At 42.2% G+C, this 17,776-nt stretch overlaps 1 protein-coding gene across 2 annotated transcripts in view; it reads left to right on the top strand.

Annotated features, from left to right (window-relative positions):
* Window positions 1-9,414: 9,414 nt before the first annotated feature.
* The window catches only part of hspa12a (heat shock protein 12A), a 69,682-nt gene continuing 61,320 nt past the window's right edge, over window positions 9,415-17,776 (top strand). Inside the window, exon 1 of one of the 2 annotated variants that reach the window (XM_019882187.1) lies at window positions 9,415-9,768. In XM_019882187.1, the coding sequence (XP_019737746.1) occupies window positions 9,738-9,768 (31 nt within the window). In that variant the 5' untranslated portion in view covers window positions 9,415-9,737. The remainder of the gene's footprint in view (window positions 9,769-17,776) is intronic. The other variant, XM_019882186.1, reaches the window with a different exon arrangement.

The raw sequence follows: 17,776 nt of genomic DNA, 5'->3' as shown, positions 1-17,776 counted from the left end.
CTGTTTTTGTGTTTTTTTTGGGGTCCCCCCCCCCCCCCCCCCCGCCACCTACCCCCCCTACGTTTAATTTATTACGTTCATTGAAAATCCCAAATTGCCCATGTGTGAATGTGTATGTAAGTGTTTGTACACTGTATATGTGCTCTGCTATTGACTGGTGACAGATAGTGGTACAGCACATGCTGCTTTTGTGTAGATGGCGTGCATTTGATTCCCAGCCAGTGCCAGTGCAAAAATGGGTGAGCTCTATCACGAAGACATCTATACGTCCATCCATTTTCTATGATCCGCTAATACTCACGAGGGTCACGGGCGTCCTGGTTCCTATCCCAGCTGTGTTTTGACAGTTGGTGGGGTACACCCTGAACTGGTTGCCAGCCAATCACAGGGCACACATCGACGAACAACCATTCGCGCTGACACTCACACTAAAGGACAATTTAGAGTGTTCCATTAACCTGCCATGCATGTTTTTTTCTGGAATGTAGGAGGAAACCGGAGTACCAGGAGAAAACCCACGCAGGCTCGGGGAGAACATGCACATAGGAAAGCCGGAGCCAGAATCGAACCCTGCACCTCTACACTGTGAGGTAGATGTGCTAAGTTGTGATTGTACCATTGGGGTATAATGAAAACCTTAGCAAAAAATGTGGGGATAATCATGCTTCTCACCACTAACAATTTTTTGGACAAATGCAGTGACAGCACTGTATTATTAGGAACAAAACTGAACAGTGTCTATCAGGAGTGGCGCCATTTGGGGGGCCCACCATCAATTAAAAAAACAAACTAAAAATGACATTTGACATTTTTAACTAACGCAAGGTTAGTTAAAAAGGGTGAAGCTTTTTTTCAGTCTCCAGCTGGAGAGTGAGCGTTCCCTCATGGGCCACACCTGACACTAATCATCCTCGTTACCGAGCTGCCTTAAAAAAACCATGCCACGCCGACAACTGGCTGTCGGGTTATTATTATTGCTCACGACTCCCAAGTGCTTTAATTTTATAGACGTTCTTGACATTTTTTTTTCCTCATAGCTTTTCACCACGTTCGTTCTTATTGTTGTTCATGTCAGTATTTTCTTGTGTATTCTCGTGCATTGGATTTTCTTGTTCTTTGCGTTGACAAGCAATTTATGTTTTTCCCATTCCTTGTCTTTTGCAAGCGTTTTCTGTTTATTCTCTCCTTTTCCTGGTTTTTGTTCCCAATGTCCTTTGTTGTACTTTGTCGGTCTTGCATTTTTTTTGTAAATATATTTTTGTCAAAACGTCATATCTGTGTCTATGATTGTATACTGTAATCCCATTTCTGTCTGGAACTTTTCCGGAAATGTCATTTGCGTTCCATATTTGTTTTTGCTGATGCACATAAAAAACGCAGATCAAGTGACAGGACTCTGCCTCCACACTGTGGTAGGAGGCGTCCTTCGAGGGGCTGTGGCAGCCACACTGAAGGGGGAGCATGAGCACATTCAGGATGTTGATGTTGGTGCTGCTCCTCTCTGTTGCCACTTATCAATCTAAGGTTTTTTTAACTTTGTAAAACTGGATGGTGATCTCGTTGCACTGTATAACTGACAAATGATAGGTAAAACTTCCGAACAGCTTCTCAGGTTAGGCTGAAAAATATTTAATAAAGACTGTACCAGAGGTGACAAAGTTACTCCAGCTTGAGCTCGCTGTGTCAGCTCCAACAGAGTCAGTGGAAATTTCATTCTGCCATTAAAAATACTCAAAACATTTATTGGGAAGAGGTCTGATCAAGGAGGACTTTTTTTTTTGCGGGCATTAATCCTTACTTAGACAAAGAGATTTTTGACGCTCATTGAAGAAATTGACAGGAAAGTAACAAGTTTTTGCTCTGAAGAAACTTCATTTAAGTGAAGGGGGGGGATAATAAAACTTTTAAATTTGACATAAAATCAGTCTATGAAAAATATAATTCAAAAATTCAAATTAAAAACGATATTTGAACATTTTTGTTCATTCTTTTGTTAAATGGTCTTGCTTTTAATTATTTGAGAATTATAATTAAAGTTTAAAGTACCGGTATGAACATATTTCTGTATACACCTCAATAAAAATCATTTTCTGCACAAATGTTATTTAATACTAAGCATTTTAAATCAGTGAGAAATTGTAATGAGTATATGCTTTCTATAATTGTCAGAAAATCGGGCTCTCTACCCGGCCAAATATTGGCCTAAAAAATGCTAAAAATTAGCATGCAAGTCTGAGTGGAAAATATTAGTGCTGTCACTGACTTCAGTACTTCAGGTTTTTGTTTTTGTACTTAACTTCTAGCAACATCAACAAAATACTGTTCTCTAGTCTTAGCATTTGTTGTTCTTATTATTATTATTATGGCCTGCGGGTCAAATAAACCTTACCAATTTAACTGTCTCCCAGAAGTAGTGTTTACGCACGCTTATAAACCTTATAACATTCATACTCTTTCACTTCTCCTCAAAACCTTCCTCAGGTGCTTTCTTTCTGCTCTTCATTTGTTGCTCTTGAGGTGAACTTTCAAAGGGCATTTTGCGATTAACACCTTGTGTCAGTAGAGGCCACTGTTTCCAAAAGAAAAAGTGACTTTTGTTGACAGAGGTTATCTATCTATCTATCTATCTATCTATCTATCTATCTATCTATCTATCTATCTATCTATCTATCTATCTATCTATCTATCTATCTATCTATCTATCTATCTATCTATCTATCTATCTATCTATCTATCTATCTATCTATCTATCTATCTATCTATCTATCTATCTATCTATCTATCTATCTATCTATCTATCTATCTATCTATCTATCTATCTATCTATCTATCTATCTATCTATCTATCTATCTATCTATCTATCTATCTATCTATCTATCTATCTATCTATCTATCTATCTATCTATCTATCTATCTATCTATCTATCTATCTATCTATCTATCTATCTATCTATCTATCTATCTATCTATCTATCTATCTATCTATCTATCTATCTATCTATCTATCTATCTATCTATCTATCTATCTATCTATCTATCTATCTATCTATCTATCTATCTATCTATCTATCTATCTATCTATCTATCTATCTATCTATCTATCTATCTATCTATCTATCTATCTATCTATCTATCTATCTATCTATCTATCTATCTATCTGGCATTCATGTATTAAAAAAAAAAAAAGGAAATATTAGTGCCCAGTCTTCAGAGAATGGAAAAAAGGAAAAAATCTAAGAGCCCTGAGTAGTAACCCCCCTGATAGCCAAGATAGATCTGAGGCAGCTGTCAATTAAGATGGTGCGCCCTCTCAAAATATAAAATATTTCAGTTGGGGAAAAAAGAGACAGAATACCTTCAAAGTTCCATTGAAGCAAATAAAAAGAACATTTGACTGAAATTACCTGCACTTTGAAACCATGTAGCAAATTAAAAAAACAACAAACCCTGATGTGTCAGGTATTGTAAAACATTTATTCATGTTTTCTCCCCTAACAAATAACATTAACGACCTGGATTTTACACAGCCGGACGTCCCCCACAAAAGGCTTCTGCTGAAGTTACAGAAGTGGGGAGGAGGACAGTGAAAAGCAAACAACTGACAAATACTCAAGAAAAGCAGCAAGGAATAGTGAGAGAGGGTCTGGAGGATGGACACATCCTGAGAATTATTAATCAAATTCCAAATATGCTTCGGTTTCTGAGAACGTACCACTTTCCAGTCATTCTCCTCTACATCCAATCAGAAAGACGGCGTGACTGTTACTGAGGGGCGAGAATGAGAAGGTCCAATGAGCTGATAACAGAGTGGAATGGTTGGGTCTGTGGCAGATTTTTTTTTTTTTTGGGGGAGGGGGGGGATGTACAAACATAGATTAATGGATTTTAACCATAAATTATTAATTATTATTACCCATGGCAGATGGAATGAAAAAAGTGGAACTCATACATGAACTTAAAAGAGGAAAGATCAGTGGTGGAGCAAACAAGGGCACTGTGGGCATATACCGTATGTAGATGATTTCCAGGACCAAGAGGTCATAAAAGATGACAGAGAACCATGCTAACATACTGAATTTAGGGTCACTGTCAGAGACAACACTTATATGGATATCTTGCATCAAAACCATATGAGGGAATTCAGACGTTTCTTTGGCAGGAGGACTTTTGGTAGTGTCAGAGTTAGTCAATAATCATCGTGGAGTGGAGATCAACAGGTGGATCGGTGCAGCATCTCCTGTGATGCAGACTTCGGTCTGTCGTCGTGAAGAGCTGAGCCAAAATTTATCGGTCGATCTACGTTCCTCCCCTCACCTACAGTCACGAGGTGTAGCGCTTGACCAAAAGAATGATTTCCGGATACAAGTGTCCAAAATTAGTTTCCTCCACAGGGTGTCCGGGCTCTATTTTAGAGATAAGGTGAGACGTCGGTCATCCGTGAGGGGCTCAGAGTCAAGCTGCTTCTCCTCCACGTTGAGAGAAACCAGATGAGGTGGCTCGGACATCTGATTAGGATGCCTACTAGGTGCCTCCCTGGTGAGGTGTTCCGGGCACATCCCACCGGCAATAGGACCTGGGGTCGACCCAGTACTCGCTGGAGAGATTATGTCCCCTGGCTGACCTGGGAACACCTTGGGATGCTCCGAGACGAACTGAAATAAGTCTCTGAGGAGAGAGAAGTCTGTGCTTCCTTGCTGAAGCTGTTGCCTCTGCGATCCAACCCCAAATAAGCAGCAGAGAATGGATGGATGGATTGATGTTTTCATATTCTCCTCATATAAAGAAATTGAAATTTTTATTGATATTTCCTGAAAATTCTTAGGATTGTTATCTAACAAGTGAAGCATTTAGAACAGTTAATGAAACTAGTAATAACATTATTCAACATTTAGTTTACCCTTTCAACCACTTTTATACTCACATGTTGCAAGGCTCAAAATAAAGCAGTTTCGCATTGCTGTTTACAACATAATTTGTGTATTTTGCCCCTAAAATGAAGACCTTGAAAATAAGGACAGACCAATTATCGGCCAGGCCAATTTTTACCAGCACAATGTGCAGTTACCCATCAAACCATGCCCACAACCCGAAAAAATATATCTTCTCCAAAGTGTTATGTGTTTTGCATTATGTAGGCTACGTCTCTGCCATGTGTGTGCATGAGGGATGCACATAGCATGAGAGGAGATCAACAGGTGGCACCGCGCTACATAAACATACATTGTTGGGGCTAACTACGCTTCAATATGGCAACAAGATGTTTACACTGTTTAACCACATTGGGTGAAAGATGTCATGACCCAGCTGCCAACCATGGCCTTGTCATAGTGTTATAGTTTTTTTCTCAGCAGGGGTGTAGCACAGAGAACCGTAGAAACAACTTTTGATCAAAAGCAGAACATTTGCCCCCATCATGACATCAACGTCCACCACAAATTGTTGGTGGCAGTTAGGAGTGGGGCACAGGTATAGGTTGTAGCTATCAAAAGTTGCAGCCTTCTTAGTTGTCTAATTTTACACCTTGATAGGTGGGCAGGCTGGCACTCCAAACCCAAACATTTGTATACAAGCAATTTAAAAAAAACAAACAAAAAAAAAAAACAAAGCATAAAATGCTAGAGAGATCCCGGATACAAGCAGCCGAGATGGGTTTTCTCCGCAGGGTGCTCGGGCTCTCCCTTAGAGATAAGGTGAGAAACTCGGTCATCCGGGATGGGCTCAAAGTTGAGCCGCTTCTCCTTCACATGGAGAGGAGCCAGATGAGGTGGCTCGGGCATCTGATTAGGATGCCTCATTTGCTGCAGCAATCGCCAGTGGCTCATCCGGAAGAATTGAATCAAGGGGCTGGATTTGAACATTGGGGAGTGTCTTTTCCATCCATGCTGTCCTTACCATGGTCACCTGAGCAACTGAGTCGAGCAACATCTGAAGAGGAACTCCGTTAATAGCACATGAGACAATTCATCGCTTTCCAATTAACTTAGCTTAGGTGCTTTTTTATGGGTTAGCATTGTGTTTTTTTTTCTTTGGCGGCGCTGATTATTTTATAGTGGCTGGGATGTGCCCGGAGCTTCGCATATGTCACGGTTAGTAGTTTTCTTACTTTGTGTTTTTGAAGCATTCACATTCAGACAATAGCATTGTCCGATGGTTCCCCATTTACAAAGAGTTTTAAAATATTCTTCAAAACATTGTATTATGCATGGCAGGTATTTCATGCATGCCCACCAACTGATGTTGAAGCACATACAAACGTTTTTTTTCCCATTGTTTAGACAGGGACACATGTAGTCACGAGTGATGAATCAGTCTCCAAAACACTGTTGCTGTTGTAACCGTGGCCACAACAACTGGTTCATGTTCCTGTGAAAACAGTCCCTAAAAATGAGTACCACAAATTGACACCATTCTTCTGCATTCAGTGGCATGACTTGCCACTGAATGCAGGAATGGCATCTTAATTTTACACTTTTAATGATGTAGTTAAACTCTTTCTATGGTGCAATCATGATACAGTATATTGTATATCTCCGGGCGGCTCGGTGGACCAGTGGTTAGCGCGTCGACCTCACAGTGCAGAGGAACCGGGTTCGATTCCAGTTCCGGCCTTCCTGTGTGGAGTTTGCATGTTCTCCCCATACCTGCATGGGATTTCTCCGGGTACTCCAGTTTATCCCACATTCCAAAAATATGCATGGGAGGCTAATGGAACATTCTAAATTGTCCCTAAGTGTGAGTGTGAGCGCGGATGGTTGTCCGTCTGTGTGTGTCCTACGATTGGCTGGCAACCAGTTCAGGGTGTACCTTGCCTACTGCCCGAAGACAACTGGGATAGGATCCAGCATGTCCGGGACCCGCGTGAGTATCAGCGAATCATACCCGGGACGCTTGTGAGGATAAAGCGGTTCAGATAATGGATGGATGGATGATGCCTTTAGGGCAGCATATCTGCCTCACAGTTGAGACATTTTGAGGTCAAATTCAGGCTTCGGCCTTCCTGTATGGAGTTTGCCTGTCCTCCCTTACCTACCTGGGTTTTCTCCAGCTATTCTGATTTCTCTCATGTTCCAAAAACAGATGTTATGGGCTCTTTTGTTTTCGTGTATGCTTTGGACGTTGCCATCCGTGGTCAATTTTGAGAACAGGTGTGACTTTTAGGCTGGGCCTATGTAATGATCATGGGCAAAAGTCACTTGGTATATGGGTGGAGGACGTGGTTTGTTCATTTTTTTCTTTTTGCTGTATTCGTTTATCTTCATCCCGTTGTCTCCTGGCCCTTTTGGATGAATCTGTGCCATAACAGATAAGTTATTTTTCTCCCAACTGCTCTTCTAGCGGCAACAAGACAATAGAGTGGTGCCTTCCATATATTTACTGTTTGCCCTCATTAGTTGGACTGGTCGCCAGCCATCTGCAGGGCTCAAACAACAAACAGCCATTCCCACTCAAACCAAAGGACAATTTGGAGCATGGGTGTCAAGCTCATTGTTGTCCCAGGCCACGTGTAGTAATGGGAACCCTCAGAGGCCCATTATAGCTGTGAAACCACATAAATGTATAATCGCCTCATTATATAAAATACAGACACCAAATTGATCAATAACGAGTTCTGAAATCGGAAAACAGTGAATAGCATGAACTATTGCTCAATTAAATGTAAAATAGGGTTTGCCGTCCCCAAAAATATTTGAAACATCAAGACAATGAGCAATTTTGGTATGTTTTGGCAAGAAAATTATTAGCTTTGTGAATGTCACATGACCAAATCCAGAAAACAGGTGAGCCGGCTCCTAATGTTCATTACTTTTGCACTTAGGCACTGTGACGTCATTTTCAGTGGCAACGACAGCCCACTGAGATGGATAAAAATGGGTGTATATTGCTGCTTAATTCATATTTCTCAAACTCACTGCAAATCAGATGGCTGTGTTTAGAATGGCATTGCATAGAACATATTCGTGTAAAGAACATTTTTGACTTGACTTTGCCCTTAAACTATGGCCACCCTATTTCTCTGAAAACATATTTTGGATATTGACCTGCATTAAGTTATGTCTTTATACATTAATCGTGCAGTTTTAAATTCCACTAGATCAAATATACCGTACGTAAAAGTTTTGCTGTCTGTTGCAGCTCACATGGCTATTGCAGACAATCGACAAAACACGTAATGTCAAACTTAAGCCAAGCCACATTTTCACCAAAATCAATTGTGACAGTTTTAACACTAATGTACAGTTTTTCAAATCCAGTGATCTTTGCTTTTTGTTTTAAAGGGGAAATCAACCCCAAAAATGGATTTATCATTATAAGTTCTATGCAGTGCTACTAGTTGAAAAACAACATTCTGATTAATATTGCATTTGTGGAATATGAGCTAAACAATAAAATCCACCCGCATTTGTCTAACTCAGGTGGCAGACATTTTGCCAACTGATGTTGACTGAAAATAACATCACGGTTGCTCTTGTAACAACCAATCATGGCTCAGCTTCAGAAAACGGGTGAACCATGATTGGACGTTACCTGAGCCCGAAGCCACGGTGATCTCATTTTCATTTGACAGAATGTTACAAAATGGCCACCCGCTGAGATGGCTAAAAAGAGGTGAATTTTGCTGCTGAGCTCATATTTCAAAAATGCAATATTAATCACAATGATATGTTTAGACTCGAGGGGCTGCATAGAACTTATTCTTGAAAGATATTTTTTCGTTGTTGATTTCCCCTTGGGCCGCACGGTGGTCGACTGGTTAGCACGTATGCCTCACAGAAGTGCAGGGTTCAAATCTGGCTCTGGCCTTCCTGTGTGGAGTTTGCATGTTCTCCCCGTGCCTGCGTGGGTATTTGCCGGGTACCCCAGTTTCCACCCACATTCCCTAAAACTTGCATGGCAGGTTAATGGAACACTCTAAATTGTACCTAGGTGTGATTGTGACCGTAACTGGTTGTCCGACTGTGTGTGTCCTGCGATTGCCTGGCAGTCAGTTCAGGGTGTACCCGGCCTACTGCCTGAAGGTATTTGGGATAGGCTACAGGACGCTAAATGGATTAGAAAATGGATAGATGGATGGATGGATGCAAAATTTGCTCCTAAGAATACAATTCCTGCAATAACAAATATATAATCTGCTAAGATTTTTTTTTTTTTTTTTGCATTTCACAGTGTTACATACTATAGTGCAAAAAATGCTCATGGGGTCTGACGACGTTCCTTGCATCTATCTAATCGCAGGATATATTTCTTTGATCAACATGGTGGTATGATGGTGGCGGCCTTCATCAACACGTGCATTCATTTGTCTGGAGGACAGCAAAGCATCCTGCAGGATGTCCTGCGCCAAGCTGCAGCATCGTGATCAGCACGTACTGTATTCCAGACCAGGACAGCCTAGAATGTGATGGGCGGGGCGTTGAGAGCAGCTGCAGCAATGTGGGGTCCCAACATCCTCTGTGCTCGCTGCCTCCCTCCCCTCCACTTCACTCACTTCAGAGACCTCCTGCCTCTCCGTTTCTCCATGTGCTTTATTTTCGCGAACACAGGACGGTGCAAAGGGAAGTGAAGTTTCAACTACTAGGCAAAAAATAGCTTCGCCTTCCCCCTCGGTGTTGTTATCATTATAGATATATATATATATTTTTACCTCTGGTCGGGTTATCCCACTAAAACAAGACCATTGCTTGGTGTAGCTGCATCGGGGAGAAGGCTCGGGAGGAGGAGAAACTAGGAGGCTCGATGACGACGAAAGAAGACAACATTTTAACAGGTAGGTTAATTTATCACACTTTAGTCATCGTTCGTAGCGTGCGCACGGTTACATTTCCCGCTAGATTGTGGCGTTCAAAGTGCTAAAAGGTGATTTCCCCTTCAAAACAACCTCTGTTGGCGTGTGTGAGCTCCGGAAAATGTTTTCGACCGAGGGGTCGCTTTCGCCTTTGCCTCGTTCTGTTCAAGGGAACCGCAGTGTGTGTGGACCTCACCTCTCGGGCTGAGCGCATCGTGACTGCAGGCAACATGGCGACATTAAAACTTAATCATCCTTTTACAATTAAGTTAGCCATCTTGTGTAATTTATAAGCGTTTAATATTGACACCTGGCGCTTCATAACGGTAGTGAGATGGATCACGGCCCATCCCACCACAGCTGAGACACTGCAGCAAAAAAGTCTGCACCATGTCCTCAGGTAGCGCAATGTTTCAGGCTTGGCTGGGGAGGGCGGGCCACAACGCCACTCGGACCTTCACAATCTGAATTATTCTTGGAAGTTTATTGATAAAACAGCACTTTAGTGAGTCAGGTTAAACCACATTTTAAAACAGGGGTGTTAAACTCATTTTTTTTCACGGGCCACATTGTAGTTACGGTTTCCCTTGGAGGGCCGTTATGAATTTTGGGAAGCCATATAAATGTTTAATCACCTCCACATATTACATACACAGCACACAACAAATTGATCCATAACTAATTTTAAAATCAGAAGTTAAGAATAATGACTGTTGGTGTGCATTACATATGACAGTTTGAAATTTTGGTTCATACTTTAGCAGGCATCATGGAACTTGACATGCTTGACTTGCTTTCATGGGCCACATAAAATGATGTGGCAAGCCAGCAGGGATGTGTTCCTCGAGCCGGTCCTTGGCCTCGAGGACCGGCTCGAGGACCAAAGGTCGGTCCTTGGTCCTTGGCCTTGGCCTTGGAAGTCAATTCCTTGGCCTTGGCCTCGGGCTTGGGAGTCAAGTCCTTGGCCTTGGCCTCGGGTTGCCGGTCCTCGGACACAATGAAGGATTAGAGACTCAAATCCCTTGTCCAAAAGTATAAAGTGGATCCGAGGACCGCAATAATCACGAAGGAATCAAATAAATTCCATCCTTGGAAACCCATATTGATGGACTAAGCTGGCGCTTTAAAAGGGGCGGGTCTGCCACTGACTGGCGACAGTTAGCGCAACGAATAAAGAGCGGCATCACAGTTAGTTTCAATCACGCACTCAACAGAAACTAATTCACAAATTGTGGAACACACAGAAACTCACACCAAGGGCGCAATGGAGAACTCTAAAGTCCAAACCAACATCTCAACCCAGAAGTCTGTCAACAAACGGAAGAAAAGGGATTCCAAAGAAAACAGTGAAAGTTCGAATTTTAGCGCCGACTTTTTGTCAACAAGCCAAGAGCTCTCGAAAAAACACGAGACGTCCCATAAGATTTCAACTATTGAACTGATGATGGAAACAAGTTCAACATCTCGGCGCATTGAAAGGTTAACTTCAACAGTCGAACAGCTTGGAGTGGATGTTAATTGCCACAAAGACGTTCTGAAACAGACGAAGCTGGAAATTGAACAACTGAAAAAAGAAAACCATATGTTGAGAGCAGAAGTCATTGAAAACAAGCGCTACAGCCAGGGACGCTTCTAGAACAAGAGTGCAGCAAGAAGAACCAAAGACCCCCTACCCCCTGAAAAGCAGGATGATCGATTTGAAAATATATCTTTTTTACGTAATTGACATTTACAATTAATGACGAATAACGACCAACAGGACTGCAACTGGATGCCTGGCATGTCATTGTTTCCAATTGTATCATATATATATGGACCGTTATCAGCCAACAGCAAGTTGGGCCCTTATGCAGGGATTCCTGACACCGTGTCAAAGGCAGTGACTGTGTTTTGTCATTCAATGGGGCAGTGTCAGCCATCTCTCTCTACAATTGTCTGTGTTGTCTGAGAGAAGAGGTGAATGGAAGAGAGTTGTGTCTCACATAATTGGGAAAGTTATTCCAAGATTTAAGGACTATTTTCACAGAGGTTGTCAACACAGTACATTAGCAAGGGCTGAAGAGAAAGGATGGTATCCTGCACGTTTCTGAAGAACACTCTAAAAATGCATATGTCTCACAAAGGCACTTTCCTCAGATGATCCGGCAGCCAGCAAGAAACTTTGTGGCTTAAAAAAAAGAAAATGGAAAGTACATCATTCATCCTTATGCTCTGATAGATGTAAAGAAGGTTGACCAGTTGAATGATAGTGAAATAATCTTGAAAAATGGTTTGGTAAATTTGGTAAACCTCCTCCTCCTGGTCTTTAGAGGGATTTCACACAAGTACTGTTAAATCTACTATTCGCTGGTACAGTGAAACTCCTCGACAACGAAACCTACATGGGCGAAAATTCCCCCTAGTGTGAAAAAAATCTTCGTGCATTAAAACCATTCCCACTTTTCTGCTCCCCCTACAACGAAAAATCCCCCTGTTGCGTTATACGAAATATTTTTCTCTGCTCTTGCCTCGCAATGAGGTTCACTACAATGAAAACAAGCCTTCTGCAAAAGTCTAATCCAACCTCAGCCTGCCACAGCCACCGCTACTGCTTAGCTGGGAAACGGCAACAACAACCACCACACTGGCTTACACATGCGCTTGCATAATACGAAATCCTTTTCTCCACCCTTGCTTTGCATTGAGGTTCACTACAATGAAAACAAGCCTTCTGCAAAAGTCTAATCCAACCTCAGCCTGCCACAGCCACCGCTACTGCTTAGCTGGGAAACGGCAACAACAACCACCACACTGGCTTACACATGCGCAGTAGTACAGGAAGTATTCGTTATTGTTAGTTTCAGACGCAACACAAACTTTGCATTGCTAAAATGGCTACAAAATTGACCTTAGCATACCAAGGAGTTAAGAAAAGAAAAGCTTTAATGCTTGAATAAAAGTAATAAAAATGAAAGATGCAGGAAGAAAAATAAAAGACATTATGCAAGAAATTGATGAAAAGCCAGATCTGGCCCCCAGGCCTTGACTTTGACACCTGTGTTTTAAAACAACTACAACATTCCAATGAAAAGAACTGCTTTTGAGACAAACAGTACTGTAGTTAAAGCCTGATATTATCCTGAATTATCATCTTACTGCACTGTATTGTAAACAGTTAACAGGCAACCAATTGTACAATATTAAATGGGTGTGTTAATGCACATTGCATATAGTGGTACACCTCATATTTTCAATTGATACCAGAAAAATAGTCATTACTAATTCCTCATTAGATATTTTATGATGTTTTCAACTCAGCGACAAATGGAATGCCAGATTTTTCCCGTTTTATAGTTTACTATGGAATCTTTATCTTTTTTCCCCTTCCCCCATGAAGGCAGCGAAGTCAGCCGAGAGGAACTGGGGCGGTGCAGCCAGGGCGTGGCGACGGTTAGTATGGTGGCACCCAAGTTGTCCGTAATGGAGAAGCCCAGGGCACAGAACAGGTCGAAACCGAGGAGGTTGGCGCCCTTGCGGGACACCTGAAAGGTGAAAGCCGGGAGAGTTCTAGCGCCATAGCGCACGGAAAAAGTCGCGGTGCCAACCATGTCGATCTTGGTGTGTCCATAGCCAAACAGGTCTTCCGTGCCAGGTTTAACAGTCATTCGTGGAAAAAGTCGCCGGACCGTGGACTCATTCAGGAGTGACTTGGAGGCCACGGTGTCCAGCAACAGTGACAAACACACACCGTCCAGCTCGACCGCGCACCACTTGAACGGCCTGGTGCAGGCGCCCACTGAGTGGATGGTGGTGGAGCCAGACGCGTCGGTTAGGTGAGGCCCAGGGTCCACAGGCGCAGGAGAAGAGCGGCAGACTTTATTAGCAAAGTGATTCAGCTTACCACAACGTTGGCATCGTTGTCCCAGCGCCGGGCACGCGGGCGCACGTGTGCGGTGTGATGAGGAGCCGCAGTTCCCACAATGTTGCCTCATTGCTGCGCCTCGACGTCCCGCGACGTTAACCTCTGGCTCGTCGAGAGGAGCAGTGGTGTCGGGGAGTGGGGCCGTGAGGGCAACAGTACGAGATGAAGGAAAAAGATGTGGAGTGAGGTGGGGAAGGGCTGGAGCCGGGTCCGAAGCGGCTAGCCGGGATGCTAACAGGGCTGCAGACTCAAGCTGGAAGGCCATCTCCACCGCCCTAGACAGCGTCGTGTCGTCCGGCGATAAAAACAGCTTCTCTCGCAGTTTAAGGTCCGACGTGTGTTCGGCTAGCTGGTCTCTAATCATCCCATCCTCGTCGCCAATGTTGTGTTAAAATAAACACGGGGGGTCTCTGTGCTCACTGCTGTTTATTGCTAGTAGTCACCTTTTTATATCAACACTTTACGGCCGTGACCTCACGCCGTCATAACCTGACCCTGTGGCTATGGTTACATGCCACACTCACTCCACCTTACCTCTCCGAGCTCCTCTGCCCCTAAACAGCCTCAGCCTCTGCGGACCAGACATTAAAGGTACCAAGAACTAAGCTGAGGCTCAGAGGGGATCGAGCCTTTTCCGTTGCTGGTCCCTCTCTTTGAAATGACCTCCCACTCAACATTTGGCAAGCCCCCTCGCTGGCCATCTTTAAAACTCGTCTCAAAACACTTTTCTATCCTCAGCATGACTCAGACTTGATTTTATTTTTACTGTTTTCATGCTTTCTACTGTCTTCGTTATTAATTTCTTGTTTATTGTTTATTATTTCACCACGGCGTGCTTGAGCCTATCTCAGCTTTCTTCAAGCTTTTTTTTGGAAATGGTTACAATGAACTACAGTGAAACTCCTCTACAACGAAACCTACATGTGCGAAAATACCCCCTAGTGTGAAAAAATCTTCATGCATGAAAGCCATTCCCTCTTTTCTGCTTTCCCCAACGAAAAGTCCCCCTGTTGCATAATACGAAATCCTTTTCTCCACCCTTGCTTTGCATTGAGGTTCACTACAATGAAAACAAGCCTTCTGCAAAAGTCTAATCCAACCTCAGCCTGCCACAGCCACCGCTACTGCTTAGCTGGGAAACGGCAACAACAACCACCACACTGGCTTACACATGCGCAGTAGTACAGGAAGTATTCGTTATTGTTAGTTTCAGACGCAACACAAACTTTGCATTGCTAAAATGGCTACAAAATTGACCTTAGCATACCAAGGAGTTAAGAAAAGAAAAGCTTTAATGCTTGAATAAAAGTAATAAAAATGAAAGATGCAGGAAGAAAAATAAAAGACATTATGCAAGAAATTGATGAAAATGAAAGTGAATGCTCATCGTAAATTTCGCAATTTCTTTCCCGTTTTTTTCTTTCTACACTGGCTATATGAAGTGTCAAATTAGTGTATGCGCATACTTATGCCCTATTGGAATAAAAATAAAGAGTACACGTGTGTGTGTGTGTGTGTGTGTGTGTGTGTGTGTGTGTGTGTGTGTGTGTGTGTGTTTATATCTGAGATAAATTTTGCTATAGTGTCCCCTTTTGTGAATGATTTCGTTGTAGAGGAGTTTCACTGCACCATTATAATGTACAGATTCGTTCCCTCGAGGTACATTTGTTGGTGCTCATTTGAGTACCAAGTCAAAATTTGTGCAACTCTCTCTCTATAAACAAAGTTGAATTAAGCGTGTCAAAATAATACATGAAAGTCTATGTTTGCACAAACCTGCATGTCATGTGGTACAGCAAATGGCTCATTAAATGAGATATGGAGCTTTGATCGCTTTGCTGACACTAATACGTCATAATAAGGTATTACGTCATTTATGGTAACTTGACATCATATCAGCAGATGCGTCATTTGATGCTATGCGCTAGACTAGCGATCATGTTGATGTTGGTGTGGGACAGTACATGACAGCAGTGCAAGTTATAACACCAAATTTAATAATGTGATGCTTGGTATCCTCCGTTAAGAGTCTCCAGTTAGTCCAGAATGCTGCTGATCGTCTCTTGACTGGTACTCTTGAGAATCGTTTGGCACTTATTGTACCCTGCGGTTGGCTGGTGTCCAGTCCATGGTGTACCCCATCTCTCCCCCAAAGTCAGCCAGGACAGGCACCAGCTCACCTGCAGCCCTTGTGAAGATACTGTACGTGGTACAGGATATGGATGGACTGATGGATTTACTGTACCTTACTGTTGAACTGTTAACTTCCAACGCTGCCAAAAGCGATCTGGACCTTTCTCTGCATCTTGGGAAGTGTACCGCCCCATATTCTCCGGTGTCTTTCCCGCAAGGAATGGCTTCTGCCAGTCAGACCTGCATTGGAATCTTCCATCATGCTACTGTTAGCTGTCAAGCCGACTGCCTATCAGCTGGTGGACAACACTAGTTTGTCCCTCCAGGAATCCCTGATTCTACAATTATGGAATTTACTGCTGATTTCAAAGCCCTCCGTGGAAATCAAAACAGCCTGCGAAATATTGGGCGAGGTGCAGAAGATGACATTTCTATGTCATCCTGGCTGCTAGATGTCACAATCAGATAGATGAGATCCAAGGCTACGTTCACACTGCAGGGTGTGCTGCCCGATTCAGATTTTTTTGTTAAATACGATGTTTTGATCAACTCGTTGACATGATAAAAACAAATGTGAACAGAACATGTCCGTGATGTGACACACATGCACACAAAGCACAACGTTCAGTGACACTCACAAAAGACATCACATGGAGTGTTTGTGGAAGTAAATTTGCTCCAGCCTGTTTGGAGCTACAGAGGAGAGATGCGGGAGGAGGTAGAAATATTTTGAAGGAATGAGGGGAGGCTTTTCAATCTCCTCATTTCATGAAAACGTTGAATAAACATGTCATGTTATTGCTGCACAGAATAAATGAACCCTCTGCGTGGCTGAATTATGACTACTTATTATCTTTTTGTGTGTAGTATGTTTACAATAACATGATTGCAGTCCGTGGATAGTTTACACATTTTAAAAATATTTCTTTTGTTATCATTTATTTTGCCTCAAACCCATAGTTTGGTCAAGTGTTTTGTACTTAAATAATGCAAATACTGTAACATTGTTATTATTATTATTATTGTATACATCTGCCCAAGAGGGACAAAGAGAATGTTGATGTTGATTGAAAGGGGCTTTAGGAATCGAAACTCTCATTAATAGTGTTATTTTTAGCAGTTAAACTGTTAAAGTTTGCGATTATAAACACAGGGGGTGGGGGTCACCTAGTATGAGTAAATTTCCTATTCAGACTCGATTAATCAAAAATTAATCAATTATCACATGAATCGACAGCTATTTTAATAATCATATTATCATTAAGAGCCATTGTTTGACTTACACAGTCCAAATCGCTGGCTTCTGTAGTTCTTCAAGAAAGCAGATTATCTTTGTTTTAAATAAAAATAAGACATTTGCAAACCTTTGTTTTTACTTTGGAAAACAAAGTTTCAAAACGCTTTGTGAGTACATTGAGAATGGAGTGCCTCTCACGTGATAGTTTTTTTAGGTTTTTTTTGTAATTCACTTGTTAAATTGTAACTGGTAAATAGACTCCAGTTCTTCCCAACTAGTGTCTATGGTTTGTAAAACATTTAACCCGAAACGACATTTTATTATAATCAATAGGATCCATCCATTAATCCATTTTCAGAACCACTTACCTTCACCACGGCGTGCTTGAGCCTATCTCAGCTTTCTTCAAGCTTTTTTTTGGAAATGGTTACAATGAACTACAGTGAAACTCCTCTACAACGAAACCTACATGTGCGAAAATACCCCCTAGTGTGAAAAAATCTTCATGCATGAAAGCCATTCCCTCTTTTCTGCTTTCCCCAACGAAAAGTCCCCCTGTTGCATAATACGAAATCCTTTTCTCCACCCTTGCTTTGCATTGAGGTTCACTACAATGAAAACAAGCCTTCTGCAAAAGTCTAATCCAACCTCAGCCTGCCACAGCGACTCCTACTGCTTCGCTCCGAAACGGCAACAGCAACCACCACACTGGTTTACAC

The sequence above is a fragment of the Hippocampus comes genome, unplaced genomic scaffold, assembly GCF_001891065.2.
Source record: "Hippocampus comes isolate QL1 unplaced genomic scaffold, H_comes_QL1_v1.1 scaffold36, whole genome shotgun sequence".
NCBI lineage: Eukaryota > Metazoa > Chordata > Actinopteri > Syngnathiformes > Syngnathidae > Hippocampus > Hippocampus comes.
This window is presented reverse-complemented; position numbering and strand designations above follow the sequence as displayed.